General features: G+C 52.2%; 1 protein-coding gene and 1 long non-coding RNA gene across 7 annotated transcripts in view; one reads left to right on the top strand and one right to left on the bottom strand.

Annotated features, from left to right (window-relative positions):
- Positions 1 to 20,780, bottom strand: part of GPM6B (glycoprotein M6B) — a 160,974-nt gene that overhangs the window by 24,416 nt on the left and 115,778 nt on the right. For 3 of the 6 annotated variants that reach the window (XR_013374880.1, XM_077888824.1, XM_077888823.1), the window contains exon 2: positions 12,896 to 13,015. The exons of the other annotated variants lie outside the window; for them this stretch is intronic. Coding sequence is in view for 2 of the 3 variants with exons in the window: in XM_077888824.1 (XP_077744950.1) it covers positions 12,896 to 13,015 (120 nt within the window). In the remaining variant the exon portion in view is untranslated. The remainder of the gene's footprint in view (positions 1 to 12,895; positions 13,016 to 20,780) is intronic. 6 annotated transcript variants of the gene reach the window in all.
- Positions 1,776 to 20,045, top strand: LOC144308408 (uncharacterized). Its single transcript, XR_013374881.1, has 4 exons — positions 1,776 to 2,459; positions 15,778 to 15,951; positions 16,080 to 16,388; positions 19,487 to 20,045. It is a non-coding gene; the product is annotated as an uncharacterized LOC144308408 (long non-coding RNA).

The raw sequence follows: 20,780 nt of genomic DNA, 5'->3' as shown, positions 1-20,780 counted from the left end.
TGTCTCTGCCTCTCTCTCATATGAATAAATAAAATCTTAAAAAAAAAATCTTATAAAAAAAAAACACGATAGCACAGAAGTCTTCAAATTCTGCTGCACATTAGAGCATTTTAAAGCCCGGTGCCCAGACTTCACCACAGACCCATTAAATCAGAATTTCTGGGGCTGAGACTTGGGAATCCGAGGTTTTGCCTTCTTAAGGACCAAAAAAAAAAACCTCCCCAGCTAATTTCAATGAGCATCCAAGTCGGAGAACAAGTGCTCCTGAGAAAGGGGCCGCCGACTGGGGTCCACGAGCCACACGCCACTCTTCACGTGGCCTGGGAGTTAATAATGCTTTTTTATGTTTCGAAAGGATTTTTTAATGGCAAAGAGTCGTATTATTTATTTCAGGAGAGAAGTAAAAGAAGTTCAAATCCGTGTGTCCATAAATAAAGTTTGGTTGGAACACAGCCACGCTCGTTAGTTTATGGCCTGCGTGTGGCTATTTTCAAGCTGCAAAGGCAGAGTTGAGTGGTTGCCACCGATATTTACCATCTGGCCCCTTAAAGAAAAAGTTTGCAGAGCCCTGTTAAACAGCAGTGCTTCACAAACTTTAACGTGCCTAGAGGTTCCCTGGGGATCTCGTTAAAATGCCGATCCTGTTGAGGCAGGTGTGGGGAGAGAACCGAGCGTCTGCATCCCTCACGCACCCCCGGGACGGTCTGTTCAGCCAGCCCTGTGGGGCCACGGTCTGTGCAGTCCTGGGAGCCCCCGAGATGCTCTTAGCAGCTCTGCGAGGTTAAAATTCTTTTTAAAATAGCACTAAGGAAAAAAAAAAAAAAGATAGCACTAAGATGTTACTGGGTTTGGGCTTTTTTTTTTCTTTTTATAAAGATTTATTTTATTTTTTAGAGAGAGCAAGTGAGCGAGCAAGTGGGCAGTGGAGGGGGAGAGGGACAATTCCAAGCAGGCTCCACGGTCAGCACGGAGCCCCACGCGGTGCTCCATCTGACGACCCTCAGGTCATCACCTGAGCTGAAATCAGAAGAAGTCAGGTGCTTAACGGACTGAGCCACCCAGGAGCCCCTAAGATGTTACTTTTTCTACCGTGCTGACGTTTGCACAGCAAACCTGGTGACAGAGGAGCACAAATGAGGCAGTGGCACCCAATGGCACCCCGCAGCAGCGCTCTCCCTGCCACACACGCACGGGGGAAAACAAACAAAGGGAGGAGGGACACCAAGGTGGCTCAGTCAGTTGGGCTTCCGGCTTGGTTTCACCTTGGGCCATGATCTCAGAATTGGGAGGTGGAGCCCCACGTCGGGCGCCACGCTCAGCGGGGAGTCTGCTGGAGAGTCTCTCTCCCTTTACTCACCCCCTCCCCACACACACACTCTCTAAATAAATCTTAAAAAAAAGATAATTCGTTTCACTTAAAAAGGTCCTTGACACAGTAAAAAATGACTGATGCTATTAAATCTCAACCCTGGAGTATAAACCTTTGTAATAGTCTGTGTGGTGAACCTGAAGGGAGGCATAAAGCACATCTGCTGCCTACCCAAGTGTGATGATGGCGGTCTTTTTTTTTTTTTGTTTTAAGATTTTTAAAAATTTATTTATTCATGAGACAGAGAGGGAGAGGCAGAGACACAGGCAGAGGGAGAAGCAGGCTCCATGCAGGGAGCCCGATGCAGGAGTCGATCCCGGGACTCCAAGATCAGGCCCTGGGCTGAAGGCGGCGCTAAACTGCTGAGCCACCCGGGCTGCCCCGATGATGGCTGTCTTAAGGGAAGGTTGTCGTGTGGTTGAGCTGCGAGCCAAACCAGCATCTTTTTGTTCTGTTTTGGAACATCATTTTTTCTCGAATTAGTGACAAGCTATAGCTAGTAAGACTTGGGTGTCCGGCAGAAGTTTTCTCAAAATGATCCAAGTGAGCTAGAAAACAAGGGACGCCACTGGCCGCCCATCGATTGTGGAAAACATGTACATGCCACAGTGGAAGTGCCAGCTTCCCAATGCTTAATAGACTTCTGGATGAAACTGGGACAATATTAACAAATGAGAGTCTTGGTGAGGTAGTAGAATGAACTGTGTCCGTATTTGGAAGATCTGTGGGACTCAGAGAACCACTATTCTCCCCATGACCGATGTGCAAGGACATAAAATCATTCTTGGATACAGAGCCGATCAAAGCGCAGTGGAGAGCAACAGACGTGAACAGAGTACAAGAGGTCACGGATATGGCTTCAGACTCCACGTTACAAATAATCTTTGGGAAACCACCACGTGTTGCATTTTGCTGTATTACCAAGGAGGAGTTCCACAAACACACGGAAAGGCCATTAAACCATTCCTCTATTGTCCAACTACGTATCTGCGGAAGACCAAGTTTTCATCATGTACTTCAACCCAAACTAGTTATCCAAGATGCCTGTGGATGAAGGTAGAGGCAGACAGGAGAGCCCGGCTGTCTCACAGTAAGTCTGATATCAAGGACGTTTACAAAATCCTAAGACAGTCTTCTTCTTCTCACCGAAGTTTTATTTCGTTTTGAAAAGTAGTTATCTTTCCTAAATGCTACGCTAACGTGTAATGGATGTGTTATTACTTTAAATAAGTTCATTATTTAACAATATATTTGTTATAACTCTGAATACAGGCAATACTTCTAGATACAACCCACATCAGCAAAAGCTTTTTGGAGTCTTCTGTTATTTTTAAGAGTGTAAGGAGACCTAACACCCAGAAGCCTGTGAGCTGCTGGTACAAGGCATTAAGGTCGCATGAAGTCAATGGATGGGGGCTTCCTGACCAAGCGCTCAATGAGAAATTTGCTTCTCCATTGTCTCTCGACCTTCTACGGGTCACTGAGCTTTTAGCTCAACGGTATGATGCTAAGAACGCCGAAACTATTTTTAATGACGCAAAGGGGATGGCTTTTCAACAGATCCTTTTAAAATCTTGTCCTAAAACTCATTAAATAAGAACTTTTCAGGGTGTCTGGGTGGCTCAGTGGTTGAGCATCTGCCTTTGGCCCAGGGTGTGGTCCTGGGGTCTGGGGATCAAGTCCCACGTCGGGCTCCCTGCATGGAGCCTGCTTCTCCCTCTGCCTGTGTCTGCCTCTCTCTCTCTCTCTCTCTCTCTCTCTCTATGCAAATCTTAAAAAAAAAAATCCTTCGTTTTTGTAGCACATTATGAAAATCTTGAAATAGATTCGCCTCTAACATTTGCAATATGGCATGAGCAGTACAGGATCCTTATTATAAAAATGATATATTCACAAGTTAAAAACAAATTCAAGAAATACTTGTTGGTGCCTTCCTTTGCCTTTTGTGGGAACTGGCTCTGGTCTTCCTAAAGATCATGTGTGCGCTCTCCGCCTAGTGAGGTGACGGGGTGCCGCATCGGGGAAGCTGACAGGCCGCAGGGGAAGCTAGCTCTAAGTTCACACGACAGGCTGTAAAAGCATGGAGATCTGCAGGGTGTTCCAGAAACTTGAGAACTCTGTGCGATATTCAGCTTCAGCAGCACTCAGCCTCCTGCACCACCCGGGTGACCGCATCTCCGCGTCCCTGGGGAACCGCTGCTGTGTGTATGGCACTGGGCTGGGGGGCGCAGGGACCCCACTTGGGAGTGGGCTGTGGGGCCTAGATACAGAAGACATCATATAAGCACAACAGACAAGGGACTTGACTCGGGCATGGGGAGTGAGGCGGGGCAGGTCCCCTGTCCTAGCAGTCAGGACAGATGGACACGTGTGTGGGGGAGAGCAGGCCCATGGGCTGAGGGGTGCATGACAGTTTGGGGTGTGGCCGCCAACCCAGCCCGAAACGCTGTGGGCTTCACCTTGCGGGCAGTGGAGACAGAAGGTGGGTTTGTGAGCAGGCGAGTGGCGGGCCCGAAGGGTACGTGTAAGAAACTCGTCCTGGCCTGGGGAGCGCAGGGTGTGTAGGTGGCGGGAGTGGGTGCGAGCAGAGCGGGCCTTCAGAGTCTTAGTCAAAGGGCACGGGGCGTGTTCACGGAGGCAGGAAGGAAGAAAATCAGAAAGGGCTGGAGCCATGAAGCAGCTGTTCCCAAGAACACCACAGGCCCAAAATGGCGTCGCTTAGGCCAAGTTCCCAAGCCACAGGCTTAACACCTAAGCTAACTGCTATTTCAACCTCTCCCAGAAATGTCATCACAACCCGTCAGTCAGGAATTTCTTTTTTTTTTTTTTTTAAAGATTTTATTTATTTATTCATGAGAGACAGAGAGAGAGGGAGAGAGAGAAAGAGAGGCAGAGGGAGAAGCAGGCTCCATGCAGGGAGCCTGACATGGGACTCGATCCTAGGTCTCCAGGATCATGCCCTGGGCTGAAGGAGGCACTAAACCGCTGAGCCACCAGGGCTGCCCAGGAATTTCTTCAGTCAGCCAGCGCCAAAGAGTCTGCCACCAGGGGCTTCTCCATCCGCGGGAGAAAGATGAGGTCATGTGCGCGATAAGACCCCTTGCTCCCCCCACCCCCCCAGGAAAGAGGGGCCTGGCCCGGAACAATCCTTTCCTTCTATGAAAACCTTCCATTTTGAACAATTAAGCAGGCCCCCCTCCACCTGCTAGATGGGATGCCGATGGAGTCATCAATCATTTAACAAAACCAACTGGATCTTTTAAGATTTACTCTGGAATTTTGATTATTTAACACAGTCAATGTCACCACATTTTATAGGACTGGCTTGGTGAGAAACGGTGAAGGAATTTATGGGAACAACTTGTCAGAAGGGCCATTCCAGAAAATGTAAACTAATCCAGAAAGTGACGGAAAACACACCAGTGGTTGTGTAGAGAGGTCAGGTGAGAGGGAGGGCTGACGAAAGGGACCCCGGGAGCCCTGCAGATCAATGGACAGGTCCCCATCTGGCTCGTGCGGCCGGTTTCATGGGCAGAGTCACACATCAAATTTACCAAGTAGGTCACTTTAAATATATGCACTTAATGCACATCAATTATACCCTCAAGAAAGTAAAAAAAAAAAAAGACCCGTTTCTTAAGAGATTGTGAATCCGTCTGGGGAACTAAGGATTGGCAGCCAAAGGCCAGAGCCATACCCCCCTGGGTGGGGTGGGCTGGGGGGACACATCCTGTGGCTGCAGAACTCACAGGCTCCTTCCGCTCGGTGACAGCTTGCGGCAGGCAGCCTTCTAAGATATTCCCAAGGGTCCCTGCCTCCCGCTGTTCGCACCGTGTGACTCCCTCTCCCTGCGTGTGGCCTGGACCTGGTGACGTGCTCCCCCAATGAGATCTCCAAAGACCATGGCTTCTGTCCTGCTAGCACTTTCTCTCCCGTCCGCTCACTTGCTCTGATGAAGCCAGCTGCCAAGCCGTGAGGGCGCTACGGGAAGGCGTACATGGCAAAGGACCAAGGGAAGTCTTGGGCCAACAGTCTGAGGGACCGAGTCCTGCCAACAAACACAGCAGTGAGCTGGGAAGCGGATTCCACGGTTGGGCCTCCAGATGAGACTGCAGCCTCAGCCGCCACTTTCATGGCGGCCGCATCGGAGACCGCTGAGCCAAGCCCAGACTCCTGAGCTACAGAAAGTGAGATAATATATGTCATTTCTCATTGCTAAGTCCAAAATTCATCATCATGCAACAGTAGATAATGAGCACGCAGCCACAGCTCTGGTGTCTGCCGGCAGCTCTTCGACAGGATCCTTTCGCATTTTTCTAATACAGAGAGATACAATGACAGAATAAAAACATCGAGAAGAGCTGGTGTCAAATTCAGTAGCGCTGTCTGCTAAGGATGTGGCCATTTGGTTTGGGGCATCTTGAGAGTATGTTTACGAGTCACCTCTGAATCTCAAGCTGATGTTCTCCAGAAAAGTATTTGGAACTGAAATATACTTTGCCAAAGACGGTATAACGAGGAGCTATTCTCCGAACCGGGGTTATGATCCTCGGTGTATACAGTAGTGGCGCTCAAACTTCAGGTGGATGGGGCCCGGGAATATGAATGTTTAACCAGCATCCTTGGGGATTCTGATTCAGGGCATCAGAGGCCCACACCATACTGTGCAACCTCACTTAAAGAAATGACCCCCAGGGGATCCCTGGGTGGCTCAGTGGTTTAGTGCCTGCCTTTGGCCCAGGGCGTGATCCTGAAGTCCCAGGATCGAGTCCCACATCGGGCTCCCTGCATGGAGCCTGCTTCTCCCTCTGCCTGTGTCTCTGCCTCTCTCTCTCTATGTCTATTGTGAATAAATAAATAAAATCTTAAAAAAAAAAAAAAAAAAAAAAACAAATGACCCCCAAGCTTAAGGAGTGCACTTGTCACGATGAGCACTGGGTGATTAAAATAAAAACTTAAAAAAAAAAAAAAAGACCCAGCACGCCTGAGGGCCCCAGTGAGTTGTGCAGACGACTCTTGGTTTCAGCTCAGGCGATGATCTCAGGGTCATGAGATCGAGCCCCATTCAGGTTCTGTGCTCGGCACCGAGTCTGCTTAAGACTCTTGATCTCTCCCCCTCTCCCTCACGGGTGCTCTTGTGCTCTCTCTCTCTCTCTCTCAAATAAAGGAATCTTTTTTAAAAATGACCCCCAATATTACACTTAATAAAATAGAAACAGTCTTTCGAGGTCACAGAACAGAAAACTTGCTAGAGTATACCAGATGGCACAGCAGATGACAACAGCTCCCTGACATCATTTCGCAGGACTTGATTTATTATGGGGACACTCAGAGAGGGACCTGAAAGAGACCAGAGGGGGCAGAGCTTCCAGAAAGAGCCAAGGTACTCTGTGAAGAAGGGCTGGGCTTCAGCGTAAAGCCTGTGAATGGTGGGTCCCCTCGGGGAGCAAGGATTCTGGGGCCTGGAGAGAAGAAGGGGACAGATCCTGGGTGATGACCTCAGGGCAGTGAGCGACTAGCAGTCTTGGGTGCTGCCTTCCAAAAGTAGCTTAAACTTGCGACGTGGGCTGAGAATGCAAGTACTTCAAGTCAAGGGTTGGCAGGATTTTTTTTCCCCTGTAAAGGGCCAGATAGCAAATATATCTGGCTTTGCAGGGCTTATGGTTGCAACCACTCGATTCTGTTGTTGTGGCAGGAAAACAGCCACGGACGATCTGTACATGAATGGGCAGGGCTGGTTCTGATGAAATTTTATTTATGAACAATGCGGTGGGTGGCATCACCAGCTTGTGTCTAAGTCAAGTCCTCCCGGGAACGTCCATAACCTCCGTTTATGACCACTGGGAAAGAGCACACGAACGTAAACAGCGTTGTTTTAAGAGCACAGAAAGGCTCATTTTGATCCCATTACTTCTCCCAGCCTGACATTTGACCACTGGAGTTATTCCTTGGGGGGGAAAGCACTGTCCACAGAACTTTCCAGATACAATGCAAGCATGATGATCTTCAGCAAAAGCCTCATCCCACCTAAATGGCTCTCTGACACGCAGAGCTTTCTATTTAGCACAAAAGCCATTTTATATAAGCTTTTGACAGACATGGAAACACGTGGGGGTGTGTGTGGGGCTTATTTGTGAGTGAACGGGAGGGATGCCCGAAAGGACACAGCCTGGGGAGGTGGGCAGGCTCGAGCTCCCTACTTCCCAGTATCTCCAGTTAGCTCTCAAGGGTGGCAAAAGGTCTCAAAACACAATTCATTTCCATTAACTCTTAACAGCACGGCGCACAGGGAGTATCGTGAAGGAAGCGGGGACCAGATGTCGCTATTTCTGAAAGACGGCGAATCGCCGCTTTGAACAATCCAAGTCGGTGTCCCTTAAAACCAGATACTATGTCTGATAGAAAGCTCCAGATCTTCCATACTGATCGATGTGCTTTCCATCCCTGCTTTCCTTGTTTGCCGACTCCGAGCTGAGGATCAGACACGAGACCAAAAGGCAAAGGGGGCTCTGAATTTGGCACCGCTGGCGGCCACTGCTGCATGATCAAGCGCTAATCACACGCTAACAATATAGCTGATAAAAAACGAGCATTCATAAACAAGAAATTACATCTATTTGGCTGCTGTAATAACAGCCTTCGGTAAATGTGCCATAAAATCGCGAACCGCGGTCTAGGGCACGTGTTTTGGGAAGACTGCAGGTGACTTGGAAATGAAACGATGGGTCCGTGGCAGAAAACCAACTGCGAAGAACTCTAGAAATGGAACCAGAAACGCTCAGCGACCTTCCGGCGTGAAGCGGGCTGTGATACGCTTGTGCCGCGCCCACCGTTGAGCCTGGTGTAAGCTGCAACTTGTGGAGCCACAAGCCCCCCGACGGCTCCGCCGGCTGCAGCTGTGTAAGGACTAGGGCTGCTCCGGCCGGACCCTCGCCATCAGGAGGGCCCGCGCGCCAGAGTCCACGCGGCAGGCCCACGCCACCGGGTACAGGTGACACGGAGCTGCAGACCGGCCGCAGGGCCGCAGGCGAAAAGATGAAGGGCCCCCTGCACCTGGAAACGCAGTCACAGCGCGTTCAGAGAGGCCTCAGCCTTAGCGCCCCCCGCCCCGAGGTGAGCGAGTAACAGAAACGCAGGAGCCCCCCTGGGACTCCACGCGCACCTGTCGCGGCAGAGTCCCAGCTCAGCCTCGCGGGGGCCAGGGGGGCACAGGCTGGAGAGGTGAGGGGGTCACCCCTGCACAGCTGCCCGGCACCCCGCCAGCCGTGTCACCCGCTCGGGGCAGCAGATGAGGGAGACGGGCCGGCTTGTTCCCCCACCCCCACCCCGGGCCCGCTCCGGGGCCGCTCAGAGACCCAGTCTGGCCCATCGGAATCCCACGCCTCAGCTTCCCGCACCGCCCTCTGCCCGACCCCCACCTGCGCGCCCCACGCCACCCCGTGCAGTCTGTATGCGACGACGGCTCTCCGAACTTCTGGAATGATCCATGGCCATCTCAAACCAAGTTTCAGAAGAGTTTGGATTTGGGAAATGGGCGGGGGGGGGGGAAGGATTGGCAGAGTGGGGGGCTGGCTGCCTCTCAGCACTCAGACTGCACACTGAACCCCAGGGGGACCGTGCAAGGGTCCTCCGGGTCCCTCCGGGGATGGCCTAGGTTAAGGCACGGGGGCCCACAGGTCCTCCCAGGCCGTTCCTCTCCCCCGTCTTTGCCACAGGAGAGGGACTGATCCTGCTTGCGCTGCCCCCCACCCTTGACCAAGAGCTTTTTCCTTATTTTAGATTTTATTTATTTATTCATGAGAGACACACAGGGAGAGGCGGAGACCCAGGCAGAGGGAGAAGCAGGCTCCCTGCAGGGAGCCCGATGCGGGACTCGATCCCGAGACCCCGGGGTCACGCCCTGGGCTGAAGGCAGCTGCTCAGCCGCTGAGCCCCCCAGGTGGCCCCCGCCTCCCCTTGACCAAGATCTTCAACGAAGGCACGAGAAGGGCCCGGCCTCAGCTTGAAGGTCGCTCGCTGCCCCTCCGGCTAACAGGCCTCGGTGCCCAGGGGACGAGCGGGCCCCTGATCCGCAGCCCGTTCCAGGCGGAAAGCGAGCGCTCCATCCCGGGGGCTAACGGTCACTCCTTCCGGGCCGCAGCGGGGGGCTCAGGGGGGAGCATCTGCCTCTGGCCCAGGGCGTGGGCCCGGGGGCCCAGGATCGAGTCCCACGTCGGGCTCCCTGCACGGGGCCTGCTTCTCCCTCTGCCTGGGTCCCTGCCTCTCTCTCTGGGTCTCATGAGTAAATACATAAAATCCTAAGAATAAATAACCATTTCTTCAGTCCATCCCCAGTTCTCCCTCCTCCTCTGGGGCCTTCATCTAGGTTAGCGCTTCCCACCTTCCGTGTGCGCCTTGGAACCATCTGGAAATCTTGCAGAAACGCAAACCGTGAGGCAGCAGGTGTGGGCTGGGGCCCGTGACCCCCGCCACAGGCTCCGGGGGCTGCGCTCCCGCTGCTCACCCCCCCCCACCCCACCCCCGCCCACACCGTCCTTGTCCTGCTGCCCGCGGGGCCACCGGCCTCCGGGGAGGGTGGCAGCGACCGGCCCGGCGCTTACAAGACCATAAAGGAAGAAAAACAAGAAACTGCTGGCAAAGGTTTAACCGTCCAGGTCCTAAAACTGTCTGCAAAGTCACACCGAAGACGAGGGACACGAAAGGACAGACTGACGTCGGCAGAGCCACACCCCTGGACTTTGCCCCCCGGGGCGGGGGGCGGGGGTCGCGGCTGTGGCGGCTGGAGGTGCGGGAGGCCCTTCCTCTGCACAGATCAGCTCAGCCTCTCTTGAACCCCCCCCCCCCCCCCCAAGAAACAGAGAACTCCAGGGGGCGGCGGGGAACCACACCAGACCATATGGAAGCCTCTATTTTTTCCCTCACACCATCTGGTTTGGGATCTAAGTACAGGATGGCAACTGCGTCGACGGACGAGCCAACAAAATCTCTAGGCAACTGGGAAGGCGCTGGCGGGGCTGCGCTGCGGCGTCGGCCCGGGCCACGGCCACCGGCGGTCCCCGACGCTGCCACCGTGCTCGGTGCACAAGGGTCCAACTACGTGTGCGTTAGGGCCGCTCACTGCGGATCTGGGAAGATGATTCTAGAAATCCGCTTTAGTGCCTCCCCCCCTCGCACTCAGAGAAGAACCTGCTCGTTCACAGAACCCTCACATGACGAGTCACTGGCAACGGGACCCTATCAGAGTCCTGCGTGTCTCGCCGCACCGTTCCAGAATTCCCCAACCTCTGAGATCCTCCGTTACGCGCAGCGCGAGCGTGTGTGCGCGTGTGTGTAGACAGCAAAACTGGTTCCGATCCGAACCCACTTGGTGCCCAACCCGACCTGAGTGGCCAAGAGGCCGGTGCCAGGGTCACGGCCCAGACCTGGGCCCTCGGGAGGAAGGCCTCGAGGGCGGGGGGCGCCCAGGCCTGGGGTGGCATCAGGCAGCACCTGCTGTGCGCCCCACGTGACTTCCCGAAAGCCCAAACTCCTCTGGACTCTGAAACGAGTTCGGCCCCAAAAGTTTGCGGGTGGGGCGGGGAGAAAAGCCCCGAAGCCCGTATGCTGCCGTGGGCTGCCGGGGCTGCTCGGGTGGCCCGCGTGGCGGGCGCGGCTGCGGGTGGGCGCGTGGGCATCACCGCACCCACCGGGTGCCCGAACCTGCTCAGCACAGCACCCCGCGGCCGGGCCCCTTCTCGATCCCCAACTGGCCCCGCGTCTCGCAGCACATTCTTAAAGCCCCGCCATCCTCTTCCAAGCAGTTTCTGGTAACTCGGAGGCCTTCCTGTCCGGGTACCAAAGGCCTCCCCGGCCCCGCGAGCTGTGCGCACCCAATGCTGCTGGCGGGGTGGGCGGGGGGGGGCGAGGGGCTTTCTAGAAACAGCACGACACAGTTCACCTACGCAACCCGCCTGTGTCAGCGTACGGTTCGATGGCTCGGAGTGAATTCACAGAGCAGTGTCACCATCAGCACAACGGAACGTCTAAAGCCTCCCGTCACTCCACAAAGGACCGCCCGGTCCCGTCAGCGGCCACTGCCCACCCGCCCTCCCGCCAGCCTCCGACGGACACGGATCCACGCTCTGTCCCAGGACATCTGCTAACTCTGGAAATTCAATGCGAAGGGAATCCGACGGCAGTTGGTCCCTCGTGTCCGGCTTCTCGGACTCAGCGTGGTGGCCCGCGGTTCCCCCGAGCTGTGCTGGACACGGACCCGCCGTGCGCCTGGTTGCTGGTCGTGCTCACAGTCTGGGTAGGTCACGTCCACCAGCAACTTGCACATCGGCATTCCAGAACCCTCCCCATTCCTCAAAGGATCTATGAGAACAAATGTCTCTGGTCACTTCTTGCTCACTTTTTCTAACGGGCACTGTGCGCATGGGGACACACACACACACACACACGCACAGCTGGCGCCTGACAGCCACACGTCAAGAGAAGAGATGCATAATTCAAGGTGTAGAACTAAATCTGAAATCGGATTGCACGTTAATTAACCTGAAGCCACAATTTGGGTTTGGAAAGAGTTTTATTAGCTCAATGAGAGGTACGAGGCTCCGTGACTCTGCGCGTGCCCTACATCGTACCTCAGGGTTGCTCGTTCTCGGGGTGTGCATCCTACACCATCACCTCTGACTCGCTCTCCAAAAAGCGTGCAATGCAACTACTTGGGCCGAGTAACGCTGGGGAACCCCGGAAAAGCACAGCAACGCCGGGAGCCTGTTGGGTTTACCTGCCCCGCCCCCACCCCCTTCCAAAGAGCTCGGGGTCACTGGAGTTTGTGGCTAACTGGGCTGGGAAATGGCAGGTGCAGCCGCTGGGAACGTGGAGGTTGGGCCTCCTGCCCGCTTCCGGGGCCCCCGGAGTGACCCACATCTGGCTCCAACCTAGCCCCTGGCGGTTCTGAGACACCAGCGTCCCTCGTGGGCAAGGCAACTGGAAGCCAGACCCCACGGACCTACCTGATGGGACCGAGCACCCAGTTACCGGCTCCTCATGTCACGGCCTTGGGTTTTTCCTTCTCAAAGACACTGACGTTCGCACAGAGTGTGGGGACACCCGTGCTCTTGGAGACAAGGCTCCTCGCGCGTCCCAGCCCCGTTCTTGGTGCCGTGGGGGAGGACACGCGGGACACCCACCCACCACCCACCGCCCACCCCGCTACTGGTTCAGACACCGGCAATTTCGGAGTCAACCCAAAGCTTTGGGTCATTGCACACTGCTCCCTCTTGAGAAGAGGAGGTGAGGGCAAGGAAGGGGGGGAGGAGGGAGAAGAAAGAGGCCGAAGATGGGGTGGAATGGAGAGGAGGAGAGAAAAACAAAAGATGATTAAAAAAATCGTCAAGGGCCAATTCCACCCGCGCCCCTGCGAACAAATTAATGCGTCAAACAAAACATAAAATATCACCACACTGAAAGAGCCATTACAAATAATAGTAAAGAGAACAGTTGACTTGCTATGAGAATTCAGCCCGAGGCTGTATTTACCTGGACTGCTCAAGGGGCCTGCCCTGTCCCCCAGGGTTGGCACGGGATGGTACTGGTGGTTCTTTGAGCCTGGGTACATCCAGTGGTACCTGCCAATTTCCATTTCAGCTCTGCTGTTCACTGCCAATTTCAGGTGGCAAAGAGTCAGTGTCTCTATCTCCAGCAAAGATTCTACATCAGCATTTATTCTTTTACCAAATAGTTAAAGGCAACGAGGAGCTTAAACCAAACCACGCGGCCGGGATGCAACCTTTCCCTACCGGCTCAGCACCGAGGCAGGAGCAATCGCGAACGCTGGAGCCTCTCCCCCCATCCGGAGGTGGACCAAACTCACCCAAATCGCCTTCTCCTTCCTTGTTGTCACCACGTCCCCCTCCCTCGCCACCCCGCCCCTGAGAAACGCTGGCGTTGGGCAGACGCTATTTATAGTGGGAGCCTGGCTTCTCCCCAGAAGGCTGCTCTTTCTGGTTGCTTCCCCTCTCGGACCAACAGAGCGTCCTTATCACTGCGGCTGCACGAGCCTAAGGGGCTGCAGGGTCACCGTCGGCGACGGTCCCCGGCTCCGGCCCTCAAAGTCTGGCCAGTGAGCCCCGAGGCCCGCCGAGTCTCGGGCAGCAGTCCTGTCCCCCGCGGACCTCTCCGCGTCTCCGTCGGCTCGCCTTAAGCTCAGGACTTCGGAGTCTAGAATGTTCTGGATTAAATCCCCTTCCAATTACTTCCAGGGTTTGGGAGGGAGGGGCTGCTGGTCTTGGGCTCACACGGATGCTGCCCAGCGGCCTCCCGGGGACGCGGGTCCCTATCTGATAAAAGGACTCGGTTTCCCACTTCTTAAGGGCCTGGCCAGCGGGATGCGGGTCTGCCCGTGTCCCCGAGCCACAGGCGGCGGCCGCCAACCCCTCGTGGGCTCACCATCCCGAAGGCCCTCATCAGGGCTCCGGGGGCCAGGGGCACAAGCCACCCCGGGGGCGAGGCCCGGGGGCGCCACGGATGCTGAAGGGGGCAGCAGTCCCGGCGGCAGGTGCGGGGGCCCGAGGCCACAGCCGCGCCGCGGGGCGACAGCAAATGCCCACCGGCCGTGCCTGCAAGGCCCCAGGTCACCCCCAGCGGCAGGCGGGGGCTTTCCGAGGTGCTGTTTCAGAGAAAGCCTTCGTGGCTTCAAGGGAAAGCAAAAACATCTTTTAAGAGACATTTGGAGGCTTTTAAAGATGTTTAAAGGGGAAGGAAAAAATAAAGGATGCCAGGGCCAGCCCGGAGCTGCACAGCGACACACTTTGTGGCTGTTTTGGTTGTGTCAACGGCGCGAGGGCAGCTCGCCTTGGCGGAGCCCGTCGCCACGCCAAGCGGCACCTGCGGCCTCCGTGAGCCAAGGTCGGGCGTCGGCCGAGCCGTCCTAGGAAGTCGCTCCCGTCAGCGTCCTACCGTTAGGGACACGGAGAGGGCCAGGGAAGGGGAAGCGGCCTGGGTGGGAGGCGGGCCCACCGGCCTCCCCATGAGCCTCCCCATGGGCCTTCCCCACCTGCCTCCTCACGGGCCTCCCCACCGGCCTCCCCATGAGCCTCCCCACGGGCCTCCCCACGGGCCTCCCCACGGGCCTCGGGAACCACGACTCCGCCCCCGCGGGCCCGGCCTCTGCCCCTAAGGGAGGTTTCCCGAGGTCAGTGTGGGGGGGAGCTGGGCTTCTGTGCCTCCCGAAGGAATGTCTCGGGTCCCTCGCTCCTGGTGTTATTTCGGGGTCCCGGAAAGGACTTAACTCTCAGCCTTCCCTGGATTTAGGTTTTTTGCTCCAGCGCTCAGGAGAGTCTCTCTCGGGCGTGGGTTGTGCTGCATTGTCTGAGAGCAAAGACACCCAGTGGGGCTGGTGGAAAGAACCAGAAGCGGTGGCTTAAGTGGCTGGGAGCCCTCCACGTGGACCCCAAGCAAAGCCCTGCGAGGAGCTCGAGCACTCCTGATCTGGAAATTTCAAATCGTCCTCTAAAAAAAAAAAAGTTCCCTCTCCACGCCCAATGCACAGGTGCCCAATAAATGTCAGCTGAAAGCTCATTTGGTTGAAGGCGAGGAAGCACCCTGGGACCCCGGGGACCAAGATCCGGACCTCCAGGTCCCCCCCACGCTGACCTCACAAGCCAGGCCATGCAATCCCCTGCGTCTCTGCACAGGATGCAACCACTCTCTGTTCTCTCCTCACATGCAAGGGGCAGTCTCCAGACCTTCGGGCCACCAGGCACAGGCTGCTAGGCGAGGACAATCAAAGCCATGGACTGCCCCAAGGCTCCGTGTTCTCTGCCAAGAACATGGCAGCATGCCAGACATGCTTAACTCGGCAGAAAAATGCTACTCCTCCAGCAGATGTGGAGACGGGGTCAGCAAGCGGATGGCTGTTTTCCAATACTTCTGGGAAGGCCATCCTACCACAGTAAATCTTTAGACGTGAAAGAAAAGAAAATCCTGTCCATTCTCTATTTTTGAGCCAAGCTTGGAGACGTAACGTATAAAACTGATCCTAAAATTCCAAAGAGCACAGTATATACAGTTTTGTTTAAAAGGACAGGGTCCCAGCGTCTAGGAGGAAGCCACGTGACTGCAAGGACAGGCCTCAGCCTGAGGGGTCCATTAAGACACAGTCGATGCTGGGCAACGGGCAACGGGCAAGAAGAAATGGGTAAAATGTCCACACCCGGCCGGGAGATCCTGGCTCATGCCCTACCGAGGGAAGGCCGCAGATGTTCCCCTTAGGGAGCGGTGGTGGCTGACGGGGACGGTCACAACCGTGGGTGGTCGTCAGCAAAGGTGGGCATGGAGCAAACAATGGGGAATCGAGGAAAGGAAAACAAAACAATGCCTTGTACCTCTTTTTTTCTTGTCTTTTTCCCCCATTTACTTAGGGTGATAGTCTTCTGTGACAGGGCTGAACAACTGACCTGCAGCCTGGTCTACTTTCCGGCACCTACAAAATGACCACCGGAGGCGACTAGGTGACAAAGGCTGAGCTTCCTTAGAAAGGCCATCCTCCTGAGGCAAGGTCTCTGAGAGCTGGATCTGCCGTCTTTCCTTTCCAGGTAGGATTTAAAATATTAAGGGAAAGCTCGGACACCATCACGAAATACAAGCAGGGGCCAGCCAACGATGGCCACCTGTTGTTGTCAATAAAGCTTTATTGGCACTTGGCCACCTTTATTGGTTTCAGGCTACAACCGCAGGTCTGAGGAGTTACAACGGAGACGGGGAGGCCTACAGAGCCTAAAATGGTTACTCTCTGGCCCTTCCTGGATGAAGTGTGCGCACCCTGGATATGGAACGTGGCTACTTAAGACCTGGATGCAGAATGAAGTCAATGCACTCAATCAAATCAGCCTACAGAAGAGGAAGTCCGTTTCTTTTCTCTTTTTACACGTGTCTGGAAGAGAGAGGTCCCTGGGCTGCCTGGGGAGGAAAATCCTCCACCCGGGTACTGTCGTCCTGCTACGTAATCTGCCACTGGGTGGCAAAATCACAGGTAAAACCAAGATCCTGTTACACACAGTGGTCCCTAAGATGAGTTAGGCACCCCTGTACTCTACATGTGCTGGGGGAACTGAGGAGGAGGATGTCTCAAAAGAGAGTATTATTAAATGAATGAATGAATGACCAGGTACATGCATGCAGCTGGGACTGGAGCCTCCCTTTCTTCCAAGCCAGCGTGTGTCACCTTGTTCCTCCATCCCACAGCCATCCTGATTCCTGGCCTGCCACCTCACAGGGCTGTGAGTTTGGTCCCAAGGAGAAAAACGCAAGGGCGCGTCTCTGGAACAATCCAATTCATCACCAAGTCCCAGTGAGGGGCAATTTGCTCCGTGGGGACACTCACTGCCTACTTCACAGGTTCTCAGACCCATCAAGGCTCCCAAGTCATGTTATTAAGGTTTTTCACCCTAAATCGACTTGTAGTTTTACAGGTAATGGGAAAACATGATCTGTGACATTACAATCTGAACACGAGACTTCAGCCCAATTTCCAGGAAGGCAAATCTAAACTTCCAGAAATGGGTCAGAATTCTTTGTCTAATGAAACAGCAGGGCCAAGTCTCGACAAATATGCTAATAGAAACAATAATATAAAAGTAGGAGATGCGCCAAATGGCTTCACTGAGATCTTCTCCACCCTTACATTTTCTAAAAAAATAAAATAAGGTAAAAGCAAGCTGTATCATACCTACCACATCCGTCCAGCACCATCTGGCCGGTCATGCTTTTCTCTACAACCTATTCCCCAGACACCTTCTCTTCAAATGTCCTCCTTGGCAGACTCTCAGAGGGAAAACCTGCATCTAAAACTTTCTCTGTACTGTATTCCTAATCAAGTTAGGAAATGTCAATAAAAACCTCAATATCAAGTCATTTCTAGATCACCAGGAGGAGCGTAACGTTAAATGTGTCCCTCAGGGTTTTCAGCACACAGGCCATATATTCTAGAAGAGTGCTTTTCTTACTAAAAAAAAAAAAAGAGAGGGGCCAAAGTGCACACAATTAAAATAAAACGAACAAACACAACCCCGAACACCTAAGACATTAAGATCTATTTGCCCCCCAAATTTAAATGAATGTGTTAATTTTTTACACAAGTCAACAGTTTGAATTCATTTCTTACGTTGCTTACGTCCCAGAATTTATTTTCAATTATACATTATTTCCAATTTACTACATTTTTCTTCCCGTGTGGTTTGATGCCTGGAACTCTCAAAATTATTTCAGCAGTAATTCCAGGCACTTAACTAGCTCGGCTATAATTGTTTCAGTAGATTTCAATTTCCTACATGTAATAAAAACAATTTGCATCGCAGATTTTTTTTCCCACACAATACAGCAATTGATTCAATTGTTTTTCTACCCCTTGACTGAGCATTCCCAGCACTTCCAGATGCACTGGTTTTCACAAATGAATTGACATCAAGTAATACTCCACAGAAATAAATAGAAGCCTAGCTCTCCATCGCTTTGCTACTGAGGCCCATGATCTACTTCCTTTGATTCTGTCTTCTTCATTTCTTCCAGTTATTCCATTTCAGTGAATCTGTTTAGTCAATCCTCACACTTTGGTTTCATTTAATGCTTCCAAAGTAAAAACTGTTATTTGTAACAACCTGGCATTTCTTACATCCATCTGAGAAGAGCTGCTTGCTTGCCTTAAATATTTCTGGGTATCTCCTGAATACTTCTTGGGAATTTTGACCATCCAGTGGTGTTCTGTGGCAAAAGCGATGAAGCTGTTTCACACACACACACACACACCCCAATATGCATATGTGTGTGTGTGTGTGTTTTAGGATTTGATTATTCGTGTTTAAAATAGGATCAAAAGTCCTTCTGATTTAAAGATATGGCTCTCTGTCCTGCTGAAAAGTGAGGCCAACTAAAAAAGTTGAGGACAATTTATAAAGCTAAATTTAATTCTAGTCTTAATAATAATCCAATTAATTCTCTAATGGAATAATTATCCAAAGCTAGAATTCCCATTGTGCAATAATACCCCCCAATTAAGAGGCAGGTACAGCCCCTAGCATGAACTACTAAAAACAAATAGGAAAGGAGGAACACAGGGGAAAAAATAGATGTGCGTGAAAAACTCTGTGGGAAGTGACAAAATGTATAGGATTAAATTTCGGAAATTAAATCCCTTGCTGAAAGGCCTAAAAAAAAAAAAAAAAAACCTCCACAAAAAAACAGACCCACCAGCTCAAGGATTATATAATGCAGTCTCCAATTATGTCAAGATTTTAAATGTACATTTCAATGAAGTCAACATTTATCTTCTAAATTTGAAGTTAAATCTGAAGGGACACTGGAGTGACAAGCAGGCGGAAACATCTGTGACTGTCACTTCGTGCCTCTTGTGTGTGTGCGTGTGTGTGTGCTCGCCTAGAATGACAATGGGCGAGCCAACTGGGAAATGACAAAGATGATACTTGTGTGGGTTCTGACTTGGGTGCAGCTGGCACATGGACTTGTTTGTCTAAATGAAGATTAGCAGGTAAGCCATCCTCCAAATCAGCATTGGTGGCAGGCCACACAGTGACCACAACCCCCGTGGCTGTAGTGGTGACACACACGCCCTGGCCCGTATGCTTACTCACACCTGAACTCTACATGTGACAACAGCTTGTGTTCACCTGGCATTTTTTAATTACCCTAACAGCTAGTGTCTATCAATTTTGGCAGTTTTTAAAGTCCCTCCAGAAATTCCTTCTTGCTTCTAATTTTGTCTCTAAAATCACAGCTAGCTAGCTAGCTAACGAGGTTTCACCTACTGACAGTCAATAGATGTAGTGCAGCCTACAGATTTGCTAGTAAGTAGTATTTAATTGACGTAAAATAATAGCAGTCCGTACGTAAGCCTGAATGAGGACGAGATGCACAGTTGTGTAATACGGATTTTTTACTGGCTTTATGCTCCTTGCTTGCATTTGGAGAGAAAAAAAAAAGAAAGGCATGTTTTTTTTTTTTGCAGAGATCAAAATGGTTTTATTAATGGTCTATCAATGGTTAATTTCGTTTATTAATATGGCAAATACCATATTAATAAAAACCGTGCGCACTAAATGAAATCATGTGTTTTAGGAAAACGTTGCTGTAAACTGCGAGAGGCTTCCTCCCAACAGCACTATTACGTGATCATGCCCCGCAAACTTCATCTCTAATCGTCACGGAGATCAATCCTTACTTCTATCTCCATTCCTCAGCTTCATAAACACTCCCCAGCGCTCCTCTTATTGCTATTCGGTCATTCATATAAATCAAAAATATAGATCTACAAGAAAAAGCAAGGTTTTTGTTTGGTTCTGTTGGTGAGGGGCGGTAGCTTGCATGCAGGCATTGAATCAAGCTGCCAATTGTAACATTAAAATGCTATGTACGTAAAACCCCACCGAAACACATACCTAAAAAAATGGTTAGGATGGCAAGTTTCATGTTATGCAGATGTTTTTGTCATGCAGATTTGAATCATACTTCGAAGTTTAATTGATTCTAAAAAATGAAATTGCTTTGCTTAGGATATAATTGCTCTGCTTAGGATATGATGTCATTAGGGTATGGGGTACAGAAGAAATTCCCAATAAAAACAGGCAGCCTCTATCCAAGCCTGCTGTGAGGCTCAAATGCCTGAAATTGCCATGTTTGTAGGTGTAAAATGGTTGACTATTTCGGCAATTTTAGACAGTTCAACCAACACGTTCACAAGTAAAACGGAGTTGTGCTCCCACCCCGGAAAGTCACTATTGTTTAGGGGCTGTCACTTGATCCCAGGCTGTGGGAAATAACCTTGGCGTGCAGGCTGGCGATATTAGAGCCACTGCAGGTGCAGAAAACGTCCTCGCGCCTTCAGGATACTCTGTAACTTTGGGAGCAAGAGAGAGGTGGGAGGCATCTCACCGCATTGTCATTTAACGGTGGCTGAGCTGATTCTACGGGGTGTCACCCTTGGGATCAGTTTTTATCTAGGAAAAGACGGGTTAATTTTAGCTTCTATTTTGTCACTTTCTTGCTGCAAAACACGTAAGTCTGTAAAAAGGCCACTGCCTGTGTCAACAGTGTGGCAAGAGTCCCCTGCAGGGACAGGACCTTTACTGAATTCCCTGCTCTGAATCTCCCAGTTCCCGAGAGCAGGGGACCCTCACCGCCCCTTTGCATCAGCACTAGGTGACAGAGGTGACGTCCCCGCGCCGAAGCTCCCACTGGCAGTGGTTGGTCCCGGTCACAGTCAGGGCCCGATCCGTGGGAAGGACAACGATATTCAACAAGAAGAGGAGCAAATGTCCCCAAAATCACTACGGCCTTAGCCGCACCAAAGCCTGTTTCTGGGTTGGGTCCCCCTCCGGGGGGTCCTCAGCATTAGCAGGAAACAACGCTAATC

The sequence above is a fragment of the Canis aureus genome, chromosome X (assembly GCF_053574225.1).
Source record: "Canis aureus isolate CA01 chromosome X, VMU_Caureus_v.1.0, whole genome shotgun sequence".
In the NCBI taxonomy this organism is placed as follows: domain Eukaryota; kingdom Metazoa; phylum Chordata; class Mammalia; order Carnivora; family Canidae; genus Canis; species Canis aureus.
The sequence above is the reverse complement of the archived record's forward strand: the minus strand, read 5'-3'. Positions and strand labels throughout refer to the sequence as shown.